The 16,970-nt window shown below is 43.7% G+C and overlaps 1 protein-coding gene across 3 annotated transcripts in view; it reads left to right on the plus strand.

The window, feature by feature from the left end:
- The first annotated feature begins 2,403 nt into the window (after nt 1–2,403).
- The window catches only part of SORT1 (sortilin 1), a 64,740-nt gene continuing 50,173 nt past the window's right edge, over nt 2,404–16,970 (plus strand). For 2 of the 3 annotated variants that reach the window (XM_080801058.1, XM_080801060.1), the window contains exon 1: nt 2,404–2,777. In XM_080801058.1, the coding sequence (XP_080657184.1) occupies nt 2,469–2,777 (309 nt within the window). In that variant the 5' untranslated portion in view covers nt 2,404–2,468. The remainder of the gene's footprint in view (nt 2,778–16,970) is intronic. The other variant, XM_080801059.1, reaches the window with a different exon arrangement.

Genomic DNA, 16,970 nt, shown 5'->3' on the forward strand with positions numbered 1-16,970 from the left:
AGTGTTATTTGTACCTTGGACTCTACAACTGGTGAGACAGTAAATTTCACACCCTCTATGTTTTTGAAAGAATAGGATTTCAGCATCCTTAAAAGAGAAGTTTGGTTTTCTGTATGTTTCCTACAACATTTCTCATGTCCAATTGAAATAGAATCAGAGGGACTTATGGCCTGCCTTTGGCTCGGGTGGTGATATCAGGGTCCTGGGATCCAGGCCCACATCGGGCACCCTGCTCAGCAGAAAGCCTCTTCCCCCCTCCCTCTGCTGCTCCCCCTGCTTGTGCCCTCTCTCTGTCAAATAAATAAATAAGACTTCTTGTTTAAAAAAAATAAATAGGATCAGAAATGATCTCACTAGGAAAAGTGATGGTTTTGTGATGTGTAACCGCTTTTTATTCATCTTTCTGCTATAGAATTTATCTTGGAGAAAGGTACAGTTTTTACTAATAAGTAATTTATGTATTTTAGTCCTGCAAGTGAGGTAAGATCTTATGTGCAGTTTTTCACAAGGGAGATCTGACAGTGCAACTTTTGTATATAGTGCCTGTGTCAGACTAAAATACTGAAACACTTAAGTTACACAAAACATTTTCTCAGCACCGTATGCAAAGCACCATGTCCCTAGCATCTAATACAGTTGATGAAGGAAATACGTATTCTGTAAGCATAAGGTTGGTTAACAAAAAGTAATATATTCAAAAATGCAACAATAACTGCAACAATTTAATACTTGTTTAAAAGTGTATGTACTAATTTCTCCAGGAGATGGCACTGTTGAGTTGGTTTTTTTTTTTTCTTTTCAAGCCCATAAGACAATAGACCATTCATCTTTGTGTCACCCAAACAAAGAAATATTCCTCTATAGCCTCTCTTCTGCCCTTAGCTAATCACATGCTACTGGAACTGACTGTCTTGTGATCTACTCCATAGTTGGCATAGATTAAAAAATAATCTGTATTTTAAAAAAATAATCTGACACATGGTAATTAATGGAAAGGAACAAATTGTACACCAGTTTTCAAGCTTTGTCATTTCAGCAGCTGAGAACTTGGAAGACTGATCTAGTGATTTCACTACTCTGCTCAGATGCCATTCAAAAATATTTTTCACTTCTCAGGTCTTATAGTTGTTCTGGGAAAAAATGTAAATTTGTAAAGCTTTTTGTTTGCAAATTACTGTGAGTAGATGGATTTTAATGTAAACATTAGGTTGGGTGCATTGCACCATTTTGCTCTACAATGAATAATATATTCTCATTTGGGTTTACCTCCAGTTTGTAGTTAAAAGTACTTTTTAGTGGTCTTATTTGAGCGTAACGTTTGTGCGCTTAGTATGTTTCTATTTGCTACCTTTTCTAATGAACAACTTCGAGCATTCCGAAGGGATGGAGTCAGTAAAGATTCAAAACTGGTTTTACCTGCACTGCATGTTCTAAAAGTTAAGTGTGCAGTTTCTGCGATAAAGGGAACCGCATGGGGTTTTGTTTTATTGATTAGAGGCAGGATGCTAATTTAGGGGGCATCATATACTCAAAACCAAACTTGTGAAATGCACTCATGGCAGGGTTAAGACACTTCGGTAAAGACAACATGCACCTACCTATGAAATGATCGTGTCTAAAGTAAGCACTGGGGAATTCTCTTGCCCCTTTCACCCACCCCTGATTTCTAAGCTACTTTGTAAGTCTAGGGAAACCAATAAGCAATTCTGCCTTTGGCCTAACTCCCTGCAGAAGAGGAAAGCGAGTGAGACCATACGTGGTGGAGTGGAGGACTCTTCAAGCTTGCATGAGTCACGGATGCTCTGATGTCTATCTGCCTCCGTAGGACCAGCCCACACAGTTCGCATTTACCTTTCTGGCAGCGAGGCGGGCTGCTTCACTGGACAATGGGTGCTCCAGTACCCGAAGGTTAAAAACCTGAAGCACCGGTTCATGACGAAGCCCCCTTTTCCAGCTGAGCAAGCTGAGGGAGTCCCTTAGGAGATTTTCCAGGCGCTGCCGCAACCCAAGGAATTTTAGGGATGTCTGTGGGGGAGACGCGCTGGGGGGGGGGCGGGGAATAACCCGGTCCCCAACCTGAGGGTGCCAGAGCGAGCAGCGAAGGGTCTGGGCGCCACGGGCAGGGGGTGCTTCGCGGGAGGCGCGGGAAGCTCCTACGCTAACTCTGGAAGCCCGGCCACGGAGACGCCAAGCGATGGGGGGATGACCTCAGCGGTCTCTGCCACGTTCCAGCCAATCAGTCCCGCATCTTGGCATCCGAATCCAGGACCCCCGAAGCCGGAGGCGACGCGAGCCAATGAGGAGCGGACCGGGGAAGAAGGACAGGCGGCCAGCCTATGGGGGCGGAGAGGCCCGGCTGCGCGTATCCAAGGAGCGCCGGGCTCCGGCTCGGGGGTGTGGCGCGGCGCCGGCGGGGGTGGGCGGGCGCGCCGGGCGGCAGGTGTCGGCGGCGTCGGCATTCGGCGGCGATGGAGCGGCCCCGGGGAGCTGCGGATGGCCTCTCGCGCTGGCCCCACGGCCTCGGCCTCCTCCTTCTCCTCCAGCTGCTGCCGCCGGAGACCCTCGGCCAGGACCGGCTGGACGCGCCGCCGCCGCCGCCCGCTGCGCCGCTGTCGCGCTGGTCCGGCCCCGTCGGGGTGAGCTGGGGGTTGCGCGCGGCCGCGCCCGGGGGCCCGGTTCCCCGCGGCGGCCGTTGGCGCCGCAGCGCGCTCGAGGAGGACCAGGACTGCGGCCGGGTCCGGGACTTCGTCGCCAAGCTGGCCAACAACACGCACCAGGTGAGTGGGCGCCGGGCCCGGGCGCCGCCCGGACTGCGAGGTGCCGCCCCCGGCCCCCCTCCCCCGGCGGCCGCCTGCCCCGCCCGCGCGGCCAGTCCCCTCCTCCAGCGTCCGCGCGCCTCGCGGCTCCGCCGGGGAGACAGGGGCCGCTCGCCTGCCCCGCGCCGCCCGCGCTCCCCGGGCCGCGGCTCCGAAACTGCGGCGGGCGGGCGGAGTCCGGCCCGGGAGCGGCCCCCGGGACGCCGCGGCCCGCGCGGCTGTGTTTCGTCACAGGGGAAGCAGTCTTAGACTGTCACGGCATTCTTTTTTTTTTTTTTTTTTCTCTTTCTCTTTCTTTCTTTCTTTCTCTTTTTTTTAAAGTTGCCAGAATTTCTAGAGCGTCGTTGTTTTGCGTCTGTGTAAATAATCAGGACCCAGTAACGCTATAACCCACCAGGAGGCTGGAGGACTAATCACCTCTTTAAGTGCTGGAGAAGTTGGGCTGCGCAGAAGCAGAGGTGTGTCCTCGCTGGGTCAGTACTTTCAGGGTGGGTAGGCGGGTGTTCAGAAATCCCACAGCAGTTCTTAGGTTACTGTGTGTATTTTAGTAGGTGAAGAGACAAGCTTGGAGGTGGGCTGACAGTGTATCTGTGATCTCTCTTCCGCCTTCAGTTTCACCTTCTAGCCTGGCATTGGAGTCGGACCAGGTTGTCTTCATCCTGTTGTAACAAGATTTCCAACAGTTAGGACGCACATTGCCGACATTCTCCTTTGTGCTCAGTCCTAGTCAGAAACTTTAAAAATTGCGATAGTTCTTTCCCTAGGGACAAGCCCCTCAACCTTTGCACACTACTGGCCTGACAAAGCCCATTGTTAAGAAGGTCCAGGCTACTTGCTGCAGTGCAACGTGGACACCTTTCCTCGAGTCTCCCGGGAGCTAATGGTTTAATTGTTGCTACCCATATTTGCCCAGGGTAGCCTTCATGTGATACATTCGCCATTACATCCCTTCCTCTTTCAACAAGAGATGCACAGAGGGCCAGAGATGAGTGGCTGATTGCACTTGTCCGTGTATGACCACGTTCCCTGTCAGCCAAATCTCAGTCTCCCCTTGAACTATCTTTCTCCCTTTGCCTGGACTCTATACCTGTGCTGAATTCTCACATGTGGGGTCCCCGGGGGCAGTTGCTGTCAGGGCACAGGCAGTCAGGGAGAGCCCCACTGAAGGCCACACAGGCGGGAGCTATGTAACTAGTGCTGACCGATGCAACCAAGTTGGATGCGGACAGGGTGGAGTGAGTACTGGGAAGACTTCCTGTTTGCCAGGAAAAGATAATGGTGTAGAGGGCTGTCTCACAGTGGGGAGTTGAGGAAGGCTTTACAGCACTGATGCTGAACTTACAACAGGACCCCTTCCTTCCTGGAGTCAGCTGGATGTAGCATTCTTACCCCATATTTTTGATTCTTCTCTTGCTTGTTGACCTACCTCAGGACCTGCTGCTACTCCTGGATGTATTCCCTAACTAGTCTGACTTGATACATCTTTTGTAAACTGTTGATTTCTAAAGCTAGAGGTTGAAAAAAATGGCTCAGGGGTTCCTTAGGCCAGATATACTCAAGAGCAGATCTGAAACCTTGTTCTTCAGAAAGAAGCTTCCCTCTATTTCTCTCATTTTATTTAGCTACTGATTTTTTTTTATTTTTTTATTTTTTTATTTTTTTTGCTTTTTTTCCTCAGTCTTCTTTCAGTGACCTAATTTTAAATAGCTCTTTTTGCACTTGTTAATTGCCGGTAGTCTCCTCTTCAGAGATCCCATCCTGTTTATAACATGTGAATGTGGTGAAAGTGAAGCCATTGTTAATAATCTTCACCTTAGAAATGGTTGAGTAAAGCAGTTCTTAGAGGTCCTTAACCCAGAATTGTTATGTGGTAGTCTGTTCTGCTTTTCAGTTCCTTATTTTTAGAAATCCTGATAAGTCATCCTGACCGGTATTGAGAGATCTAGTATTTAGGGACCCTTTATAAACAGTGTGAAATAAAAGGATCAGCATGGCCAAACAACTTTTTATCAGGGCTATTGTATACTTTTTTTGTATACTTTTGTTCAGCTGGGAAAGTGCCACTAAGAGGAGTTTTTCATAAGATGACAGGAGTCAATTCCCAAAGAAAATCAAAAGTTTTTGGTTCTCATTTATTAAAACTTACTGTTCATGTTAAGCCACATTGATTCATATAGTCAGTGCACGAAAACGCTGTCCAAATGTCCAAGATGTGCTGGATGCTGGGGGTGCCAAGATACAAAGAAAAGATAGTTCAGACTGGACAATGAAAAGCCTCAGAAGGTTTTAGCAGATCTCCTAGACCATTGGCTTGTTTGGCTTGTGAGAATTTATTGGCGTTTCTTCTTTAAAAAGCAAGGTCAAACTAAAGCATGAAAGTGCTTTTATATTCTGGTATTAGGAGACGTGTGCCCTAATGACCTATACCTTGGGCTTCTTCCCTCATGAAATCCAGCAAGTGTGTCTGTGTATTTATAAATGCCCTTTTCTCAGACTCAAAAAATAACCTCCTTTTTGCCTTTAACCCAAAATTGTTTTCATGCCACACTTTTAACTGACTCTTTTAAGTGGAGTAATAGTGACACGTATAACCTTTGCACATGAGACAAATTGAGCAAGCACAGAAGATTTTATTAATGTTGGTTGCTAAGTTGGATTGCTTCAAAACATTCCACCTATAAGTACCCCTTTGAGGTTCGGCATGAAAACTGTCTTAAAGAAACAGATGAAATGCTTTGGCCAGAGTTACGGTGGTTGCTGACATAATTTTCTTACTTCTCATTCCTGTGTTCAGACCATTTGATAATTTCCTTAAAACTTTCGAAACTTATGATTAAAAGCCAGAAACTGTTGCTCACTCTCTGTCCTCCCTCTGCTCCTGTCATTAACTACTTCTTTACACAGAACTTCCCAACTGCACCCCAACATCAAAGCATCTGGTTTCTTAAATAAACAGGCCCTGGAGAGAGACCGCATTGTATGGCATGTGGGCTCTGAGAAGAATGTGCGTGTTTGTTTGCTGGTGCTGGCAGGGCTGAGTCCAGGCTGACAGGACTGAATGTGCCTGTTGGAGGTTCAGGGAGCTCCCACTCCTAGCCTGTTGTGGATCTTTGTCACACCCGGAAATCGGAAGGTCAGTGCCTTTATCTGCCCCGGAACTTTCTAACTGCCTCATTTATTCCAACAGGCAGTCTCTCTCCATACTACCTTCCCCAGCACTCCCACCCTTACCCTCAAGTTAGTCTTCTCTTGAGCCCTGTTCCACCCGATTGTTTTACAAAGAGGTAGAATTCCATAGGATTTCCTTCTTGAGCCCGGTTGAGCAGAATGAGCAAAATCTCCACGAGGACCCTATTCCCATGTAGTATACTAATCAGACCTTTAACCCTGACGGCTGTAAAGTGACTTCTGCAGTGGGGAATTCAGTTACAAGAATCAGCAGATTTGATGACGTGTATTTGTGTGGGGAAAGGTTAGTCTTCATCTGTGGTTTGGTTGGGGGGAGGTTAGAGAGCTATCCAGGCAGGACAAATGGCTCAGGGGGAATGCAGTGTTACAATTAGGTAAGGTCTCTGCTGACTCAAATATTTGGCTCTGTGCATAGTGATTTTTCATTAGAAATCTAAATCTTTCATTAGAAATCTAAGTCTCCTGTTTGTGGAAATGGTTGGAAGAAGGCTTATGTTCTGGTCAATTTCTTTTCTTTCTTTCTTTTTTTTTTTTTAAGATTTTATTTATTTATTTGACAGACAGAGATCACAAGTAGACAGAGAGGCAGGCAGAGAGAGAGAGAGGGAAGCAGGTTCCCTGCTGAGCAGAGAGCCCGATGCGGGACTCGATCCCAGGACCCCGAGATCATGACCTGAACCGAAGGCAGCGGCTTAACCCACTGAGCCACCCAGGCGCCCTGTTCTGGTCAATTTCTAATGGTTATTTTCTTTCTGTAATGATAAAAATAATAGGCTTTCCATCCTGCTGTTTTGATCTGATTTTTCATGTCAGGTTCACAGAGGCTCTTAGCAGCTTCTTCTGCACTCTGCCGATTTCCAATCAGCTCTTGCCAACAAGCATTGGATTCTCAGTGGGTGACTGCAGAGACTGTGCTCCCTAACTTTGTCCTAGTTGGCCTGTTATCCTTGTGTGATCCTCACAGGAAGGGCAGTGCTTAACACTGTGTGGTGATGGTTGGAGCAGGAGTGAGGTCTGCTCCTCTCCCTCCCTTTCTGTGCACCCCTACCCCTTAAGTTCTTTTTTTTTTTTTTTTTCCTTTTAAGATTTATTTATTTTGGAAAGATAGCATGAGGAGGAGGAGGAACAGAGGGAGAGGGGGAGAAAGTCTCAAACAGACTCCACGCTGAGTGTGGAGCCCGACTTGGGGCTTGATCCCACAACCCTGAGATCATGACCTGATCTAAAACCAAGAGTTGGATGCCCAACTGACTTTGCTACCCAGGCACCCTTCAAGTTCTGCCCTTACAGAAGTGAGCTGTGTTTTGAGACTGGAGAAATGATGCTTGGATGTTTTATATGATTAGAAGCTAATTTTATGGCAGGCAAAACTATCAAATTTGACATGTAATTAAAAATACAGCTTTTCTTGCAAAAGGCACTGTGATAGTTGCCCTAAAAATATTATGAAATAGATACTGCATTTGTAAAATTCCAAAATTTTTTCAATTACCTTCCTATCTCTTTGTAACAGTGTTTCTTTGGCATTTTTTATTCTTTTTAAAAATTTGGCAAAAATTTGTTCTTACCATTGCCTAGGTCGCCTTACTGATTTGTGTGTAGGTGGGTTTGAGGAGTAATGGGGCTTGAGGAACATGCTAGTCAATTTCAGGCTGTTCTAGACAGGTTTTTTGTTGTTCTAATCGTGACTGTAGTCAAAGTTGGGTTAGTCATATGTAGCTTTGAGTTAGCTGGGTTGAATGAATCTTCACGACAGACCCTTCATACCTACAGAGGTTGTTAAGTGAATGCCAGAAATGTGGAGGTTTTTTCTATTTTTTGTTTTGTTTTTAAAGATTGAGGCTATTTTCCCCACTCCACCTTGAATCCTAGTCTCAGGAAACCACAGCAAAAACAGAATCTTCCATTCAGAGCCTGTGGTGTTTTGCTGAGAAAGTTTTCTGTGAATGCAGTTTATTTTCTGTTTTACATTTCAGTATCGAGCTCTCAATTCCTCATATAAACAGGAGAAATTTTGGATTAGATTTAAAATGTCTAAAAAAATTCTGATTCATATGGAAGAGGGGGAGGCCAGGGGTTGTGATCACAAATGTTTATTGGTTGATTCCAAATTTAGAAGCAAATTGTGGCTGTTCTGCTTCCTAGTTGAACTTGAACATAGCGGGGATTTCACATCTGGGGGTAATTTGTTACCACCTCCAGAGCTTGCTTCACTGAAATATGAGTGTTCTTTAAGATAGCAGGAGTATTTTTTTCCCCATATAATTATGAAAGACATTTGACTCGTTTACTTTTTGGGTAGTACTTTGTCATCCTTTGTTGCCTGAAAAATCTAATGCAAAGCAAAGTTACTAGCTTGGATAGTCTAAAAGCAAACCCAGTAAACATATAACAATAAATTTGGTTTTTTCCTTTCCTACAGTACTTGGCCAAAACTGGGATTTTTTTTTCTCTTGTCCTGGCTGCTTGTGTTTTTAAAAATAGATGGTCAGCTTACCATTTAATAGACTCAGCCCTGTGCTAGTTAGAAACATATGAGTGATTAATTGGCTTGATTTTTTTTTTTTCATCAGAAGAGAATGTATGAGGGGTTTTTTGTTTGTTTTTTTCCCTCTCGGGCTTGAATACTCTCTCTCTCATATTTGCTTTTGTTAAGAGTTTTGTTCTTTTCTTCCTGTATGTTCTAAGAAACGAAGTACTGATATTGTACTTAAGCCAGTTTGCAAGTCTGGTTCAACAGCAAGATCATCACCCTGAAGGACTAAGAGAATTGAACTGGGAAGGAAAATTTTGATGAACTTTATACTTCCCAGACAAGATAGTTTGAAACAGACCTTTGTCAAAGGGATTCAGATGTTGTATGCACAATTCAAAAGAGAGCTCTCAATTTCCAGATTTGAGTCCTGGCTCTGCTGCTTTATAGCTGTGTGATCATGGACAGTCACTTCACTCCTCTGGCCTTTATTACAGTTTTTTAAACTAGAGAAGCAGCTTTAGGATCATTTAGAAGGAGAAATAAAAAGTTTTATCAAAATGTTTTGTTAAATATATTGTGTCAATGTCATTCATTTAAGCACTTAGTAAGCTACATATAATGGAGTCCAGGCCTTTGGACATCCAAGGCAAACGTTAAAGATACCCACATTGGTGCTGCTTTAAGGATTAAGTGTTCAAAGGTGTCTTGATGAAAGTTCGGAAGAATTTTTAAAGAAGGCATGCCCACCACAGTGCAGTGGTTTGGGAAGGCCTCCTGGATGAAGAGAGAATCAAGGTATGCAGGTAATTCTTAAGGAGATCTGTAAAGGCATGATGGTAGGGAAATCCAGGACATGCTCAGGGAATGGTCAATGGAAAGTTTTCTGTGGGGTAGAAGTAGCTGATGAGGAGTATGTTTAAGGTTTCCAGAAAAACACAAAGAGAAGTCAAAAAAGGTAGGTCTTAGGTGGGAGCAGGAGGAGGAAAGAGAGTGGAGGGCTGGGCAGGGAGCTGTGCTTTGGGACTTCATGGGGAATGTCTTTTAACAGGTAGTGTTAGACATGAGGCTAGAGGCAGAGAAACCAGAGGTGGAAATGGGGAGCCAAGAAGAGTTGACCATTTAGAGGTTGACCATTGCTGTGGTATTGAAGAATACGTCCAACAGGAGAGCAGAATAGAGAGCAGGGCAGACCACCTTTTAAACTTAAAGTGCTAAAGGTTCTAAGGAACACTCTTAGACTCCTGGACCTTATTGGAGGAGAATGTGAGCCAAAGCACGAGACACCCAGAAGCTATAAGATGGTGAAGCCAATGAACAGATTTCTCTTTCCTTAATATTTGTGAACAGGATGAGGTTGAATTCTTGCTGATAATGTGCTTAACAGTTTGAATCATAGATTGTTAGGCTCATTAGCTGGTCAGATCTCTTACTTTTACTGATGAATCTAAATGACTTTGTATGTGGGCCAAGAACTGAGAGTAGAACACAGATGTCCCAATGTGGTGCAGTGTTTTGAAGTGTTTCATAGAGAGGTGTGTGTGTGTGTGTTTTAAGATTTTTATTTATTTGAGAAAGAGAGAGGGTGAGTGCACAAGTAGGGGGGGAGCAGCAGAGGGAGAGGGAGAAGCAGACTCTCTGCTGAGCAGAGATCCTGGGGTAGGGCTGGATCCAAGGACTCCAGGATCATGACCTGAGCTGAAGGCAGACGCTTAACTGACTGAGCCACCCAGGCGTCCCTCATAGAGATATTTTAAGTCAATGCATTTGCTTTAGGGATAAGGCAAGGTTATAGACCCCAACTCTAAGTCCTACAGTTGTGAATTCTCTGTTCTTTTCCATCATTGAACCCTCAGCAGAGCTCAGTTAGCCTTTTTTAGCCTCAGTTTCCCATATAAAATGGAGCATTATCAGAGGCTTTGAAGAGGAAATGTTCTGAGAACCTTGGAGTACCGTATGTGTGATTTATGTCATTTCTTAACAAGCCTGTTGATCTGGCTACTGACTCCACAGGGCCCAGTTGTCAGCCAAATGATCCTGATAAATACCAACTCCAGAGGAACACATGCAGAAAAGGAGATACGGGAGATGAAGTGGTTTTATCACTTGGCAGGGTTGGGTGACAGGCTTGGGTGGGGGTGGCAAGAAGGAGGGTGAGTCAAGATTGGCAGAAATGTGAGAAGCGTATGTGTTCTTTTTTTAACCTTCACGATTACATCAAAATTTCAACTTGTTAATATGATTGGCAGTTCTTTGAGGCAGTCGTTTAGAGGAAACATGATCTCAGGTCATACCTGGCTAAATTCAAACTTCAGTGGTGACCATGGACAGATTAATTTCAGTGGGTCTTGGTCTTTTCATCTATAAAATGGAGGTCCTAAGATGTATTTCTTAGGGTCATTGTGAAGATTAAATGAGATGTGGGATTTAGTGTGTGTTCATCCTTTAGTAAGTCTTACAATGATTGTTTCCACAAAGCTTCTGATGCGTTACCGGTTAGATACCCAAATATTTGTATATGCACTTGAAATTGTTTTTTATAGCTGTAATATTCCTAGAGAATCATCATGAGCAGTCATAGAAGTCTGGATTAAGAAATATGTACTACTTATGTCCTTGGACTTGGGATTTTAAGAACAAGGATATAAGGTGAGAGGGAGATTATCTAACCCAGATGTCTTTCCTGAAGCTATGGGAGTTGACAGAGAAATAATAATCCCACCATCATCAGCAGATCCCCCCTCATTTGGTTCTGGTAGTTTCAAGTAGATAAAGTTTACTTAATGGTTTTAAAGAATTTACAATCATAAAAAATAAGACTACTTATCGTTTAATCACTACTTCTGCTTCAGTAAGCTTTAGTTTATCGGAGTCAGTGCATGTGGTTTCAAGTTGACAGCTCTGCACCCGCACCTTGCCGGCTTCACTCTCATTTGTTAATGGAGCCGCCACTGTGAACCTTGCACCACGCCAGTGTCTGGGAGGTTTGAAAAAGTAGTAACAAGATGTGATGGCTGCTTCTGAGGAACTTTGCTTGGAAGCACAGCAGACCAGGATGCTAGTGGAGTTATTTTTCCTTATGTGCATGTCTCTTTAGGCTAACATTTCACCACTTCCTGCCCCATGCCTACCCTCTGTTCCAGTTAGTGTGACCTTTCCACCAGGCCCTTGAGCTCATCATGTGCTCTGTGCTTCTCCATCCTTGTTCACATGGCTTTCCTCCTGTCTGAATGCCGTTCTAGCTTCAGTGGCTTTCTTCTTTTCTCTCCTACAACACTCAACGATCTATGTAAGTTGGCATTTAACTATAGTATTCTGTCTCATGTGTACTTTCATTTCTTCAATTTTCTACAATTGCTGATTATACAATGCTAGATATTGGCCATTGTATTGGATCCTAAGCTGATGGTAGAACAGAGCAGACAAGACCCCTGTTTTTATGAGCCAGTGTAAAACATGAACGTTAAACAAATATGTAGTTATAAATATGATTAGTACCCAGAAGAACAAAAGTAACAACAGGGGAGTAATTGGCAGATGTCCTTTTAATCTGGGGGCATTAGGAAGGACTCACTGAGAAATTATTTAAACTGAGCCTTGGAGATGAATAGAATTTAATCAGTAGGAGTATCGCAGAACCATGTGTTCAAAGGCTTGGGGCTGGAGGGAGCTTGGCGTGCCCAAGGACCTGGAAGCAGGTGGGTGTGGTGGCAGCAGAGGCAGTGGGGGCTTCGTCCCCACCCCTAGTGGCTCAGTGGCTGGCAATGGGGACCTATCCCTTATCACTTTTTCTTTGAAGTGGGACTAAGATGTAAAAAGTAAATGCTGTTTTGGAATTAGCTCATTTATTGGTCATAATGAGAATTGAGTTATCCCAAGGAAGTGAGTTTTTCAAAAACTAAGCCCACCCTTTTAAGTGCCAAAGGTTTTTTGTTTTTGTTTAATGAGAATCTTTCTAAAATATTTCTCTGCCTTCTTAGTAAACACTGTGACCCTGCATCATTTAAGAAGAGATTAAACTATGCCCTGCCACCACTCACATTATTTTAATGCAGTGTGGCATTCATGCCCTCAAGGGCTATTGAGGTATGTGGGGCTCTTTTCTCCCCTTTCTTCAAACAGCCCATTGTCTGCTTGTTGAACCTTACTTTTTGGTTCTGCCGAAATGATAGTCCCCTTGCAATATCCTCTTCTTTTTGCTGCTGACCCTGTCTTGAGACACACTATCCCCTAAATTTTAGCTGTTGCTTCTGTAAACTAGGAAAATGGATTACTAATTGTAGACAATTCTGACAAGTTTGGCAAGTTGATACAGAGTGATGGTCTGCAAGTTTATCTCAGAGGTCAGATGCATAGATTTCTACCACGTGAATACTGCCATCAGAGGTCTCGCTTGCTTCCTTCCAGTGAGTGTTCAGGTCATTGGGGTTTCTATCTAAGGCAGGGTGCTGGGCCCTCCCCCTTTCAGCACTAAGGGATTGCAGAGCAGGCAGCTGAGTTGGTTTTTGTTTGTTTGTTTAAACAAAGAGCTGTGGAAAAGGAAACGAAGTGGTTTAATTATTGATGAGTCATAGAATTTTAAAGCTTATAAGGACTAGAGGTGTTGGCATTCCAGCCCCCCTCACCTTGGTGGTGAAGTTAGGTTGCGCTGCTCAAGTTCACACAGCTTTTCGGCAGAGCTGAAAAGAAAATTCAGATTAACTGTTAGCCCAGTGCTCTTCTGTGTACCGTCCTGCCTTGCAGAAAACTCTGAATAATTGAGTAGGTATGAAAACTTGTGTAATGTTTTGTGTTTAGCGTTTTCATTTCTAAGAATAGTCTCCCTGAGAACTGGAACATTTGTGATCTTATTTTTAGCTCGTGTTTTATGATCCCAGCAGTGCCTTATTTAACAGAATTGAATTCTGTGAAGATTTTCCTCCTGCCTGCAGGAGCGTCACCCAGGCTGTGTCCCAGACCTCTTCTGAACAGCATTGTGTCCTGGCTGTCCCTGTGTTCCCATGCTGGGGTTTGGAGGCTTGAATCTTAAATTCCCAGCTTCTATGGGCTCACCAGGGCCTCACCCTTGTATGTTATTTCATTTGATTCTTATTATTCCAGTGAGTGAAGGAGCATAATTCAGTTTTATTTCTGAGGAAGTAGATTCCCAAGAGAGAAAATAATTTGAGCCTGTTTTTCCAACCAGCGAGTTACTGGACTGGGCTTTCACACCCGCTTTTGTGGTTGTATTTTTCACTGTGACAGGCTGTCGTCTCTAGATTAAAGGTCTAGCATGGTTAGGATTCATTTTTAGACTTCTGTAGGAAGTGTGTTTTGGGTATAAATGCTCCATGAGCACAGAACTCAGACTCTCACTGCTGTTTCCCCAGGGCTCCAAATAGGGCATGGTGCATGGTAGACACACAGAGGTACTTGTCCAAAGAAGGAATGTGTGTGAAGGAAGCCGTCATGGGATTCATTCCCTTGTTTACCTGCCAGAGAAGTGGTTCCTGATGGCAGGATGGTCAGGTCATTTGCGGGTGGCTTTTCACCTGGGGCCAACCCTGTAAACCTGACCCACGTTTGGTTCTTTCAGTAGTTTACTTTCGATCAGATGTGTAACTAAGACAGGCAGAAGTTTCTCATTACCAGGTTTTCTTTCCAAGCTACAGTGAGTCTCACGACCAACTGTAAGTTCTCTGAGCTATAGCAACAGTAATTTAATTAGGCTCCTGGTTTAATTAGATGTGAAGACAAAGTTATCCCCATGAAGCATGTTGTGTTTTGTGGCCTTTCTCTTTTTCCAGATGGAGCTAGCAATTGGCCACGGGTCCCCAGAAATGGACATTAGTGTTCATTCATGGTCTCTAAAATGTGTGGACCTCGGACTTTAAAATGGTAGGCAGTAAATGCATGGATAAATCTTACCATCAGCTGTCAAGGTGGATGTATTTCAGAGAAGGTAGTACAAGCTGTCCCCTACTCCCAAACATAATGAGTCCCTGAAAACCAATTTGGTTATAAATGCCAGCCAAAGATTTCCTGCTGCCCAGAGCTTCCCTACTGGGGGCAGCAAATGGCTGTCAGTGCCATCTGGGATATTAGAAATCACTGTTCAACAGGTGATGTACGGAAGACTGTGAGTGTATTGGTGAATAATGACATTGGGATGTGGTATTAGGAGGTCTGCCTTAAATCGAGAGCACCGACATTAGTGTGGCTTCGAGACACAGGCTGTTTAACCTGTCCTGTAACCTTCTGTTGCATCCTGTTAGCCGGTATAATAGAAGAAACTGATGTCATCTGTGTATACTTTTTATACCACTCTTTTATATATCCTTTTTTCAAAATAAAAATAACTTCTATAGTTTTATTTTTGATTCCTGCTAGTGGAGGTGGGGTGGGGAGTAATTCACTCAGTCCAGAAAAACTATAAAGAAGGAAAAGTATCCCCATGAATTCTGCCATTTAGAGACAGTTGCTGTTGATTTTCTGAAGGGCCTCCCTCCAGGTAACTTTTAACCATAAGAACCCACACAGGATTTTACACACTATTCTGTGACTTGCTTTTTAGGCAGCGCGTTGGGAATGTCCTCCAGTGTCAGATGCTGGAACGTCTCCAGCAGCACCCAGTCTGTTTTGTTGCCTGTTGTAGCATATGTAACAAAGCTTTAATCCTTCACCTAGAATACACAGAGAGAGTGATATCTTATGGTGGTGTTACGTGGATGAAAAGAGGATGTGTTAATAAGCTGCTTTCACGCAGTAGATGGCCTAAAGGGAGTGCTCAGTAGCTGCTAACCTCATCCAGGTACGAACATCCTTTGTCAAGATGTGTCATTATCCCACTGTGATTAATTCCTAAGGGTGGGATTGCTGGGTCATATGGTGTGGACATTTTCAGTTCTGATTCACATCACTGTTGAGATGCTCCCACCCACAGTGCACACAGGTGCCCGGGCTCCATGTCCTTACTGGATACGTGTGTCAGGCTTTTCTGGAAGTTGGAAATGTCATTACATTATTTGTCTGTGATTTTCTTGGGATTACTAGTGAAATTGAATAGCCTTTCCCATGTTATTAGTCATTTCCTTATCCTTTGTGAATTGCTTGTTTGTGTCTTTTGCCTGTTTGGAGGTCTTTGTCCTTTTCTTATTGACTTGACAACTTTTTTTTATAGTGGCCCTTTGTCTTGTTGCAAATAATTTTTCCATTTTCTTCAACTTGCTATTTGGTGTTTTGCCATTAAATTTTTTTTTATGCAGTCCAAGTAATTCCTGTAGTATGTTATGGGTTCCAGTTTTTGCATCATTTTTTGAGATGGTATTCTCATTTTAAGATTATAAAAATAGGGGTGCCTGGGTCGCTCAGTGGGTTAAAGCCTCTGCCTTCGGCTCGGGTCATGATCCCAGGGTTCTGGGATCGAGCCCCACATTGGGCTCTCTGCTCAGCAGGGAGCCTGCTTCCTCCTCTCTCTCTCTCTGTCTGCCTCTAAGCCTACTTGTGATCTCTATCTGTCAAATAAATAAATAAAATCTTAAAAAAAAAGATTATAAAAATAGTCATTCATACTTCTAGGATTTTCAAGATTTGACTTTCTGTATTTAAATCTTTGCTGTGTATGGAAATTATTTGTGAGTGGGGGTAAGAAAGGTTTTAGGGATCCAGCTTATTTTTTCCATATAATTAGTTTTTCTAACTCTTCAATCCCTAACTTGAAATGCTAGCTTGATCATACACTCTAAAAGAAGCCTTGCCCAGTCTTGGACTCTGTTTTGTTCCATTGATCTGTCTTGTCTATTCTTGTGCCAGTAACTGTGCTAGGAGATTAATAAATCTGTCTCTAGAAGTGACAAGTTTCATGCTCATCTGCTCCTGATTGAATCAAGCTGACATTTTTACATAGCTAGTCTTAAACTGCTTGGTTTCAGAACTTCCTACCATAGAGTATGATTAAGTAATCGGAATTACTGTATCTACTCTGTGGGCCCTCTGGGTACTGGCTTTTGGATTGATCTTCACATAAATAGCATATTTACGTGGCTTCCCTTGATTTTGGCCTGCTTCTGCATGTACATTTGGTTGACTGCTTAGCAATATGAAGTGGCCAGATCATGTTTTCTTTGTGCTAAATAATCTACCTCTTAGGCATACTACATTGGAGCAACACTGCTATTGTTTTCCAGAAATAAAATGTGCTTCGGCTCTCCCCACCTTCTCCATTTCAACTGTCGTCTATACAGCTAGCACAGAATATCGCTTTTGCAACACTACTTGAGGTAGGCATAACCTATATCTTCTGTTGCCTGGCTTCCTCAACTCCTATATAGCTACGTGTTTTTATATGTTCAGTATTTTAGTATTGTAGGCTATTCATCGGTAATACCGTGCTGAAGGTCTGGGGTTTTCTCCTTTTAAAAGGGATTATTCTGCCTTTCAGTTCTTTCTAGCCACATAGCCTTGTCCTCTGCTCATATTTCTTTTATTCATCTTACTTCGCCTTGATTAGAACA

This window comes from Martes martes, assembly GCF_963455335.1.
Source record: "Martes martes genome assembly, chromosome: 4".
NCBI lineage: Eukaryota > Metazoa > Chordata > Mammalia > Carnivora > Mustelidae > Martes > Martes martes.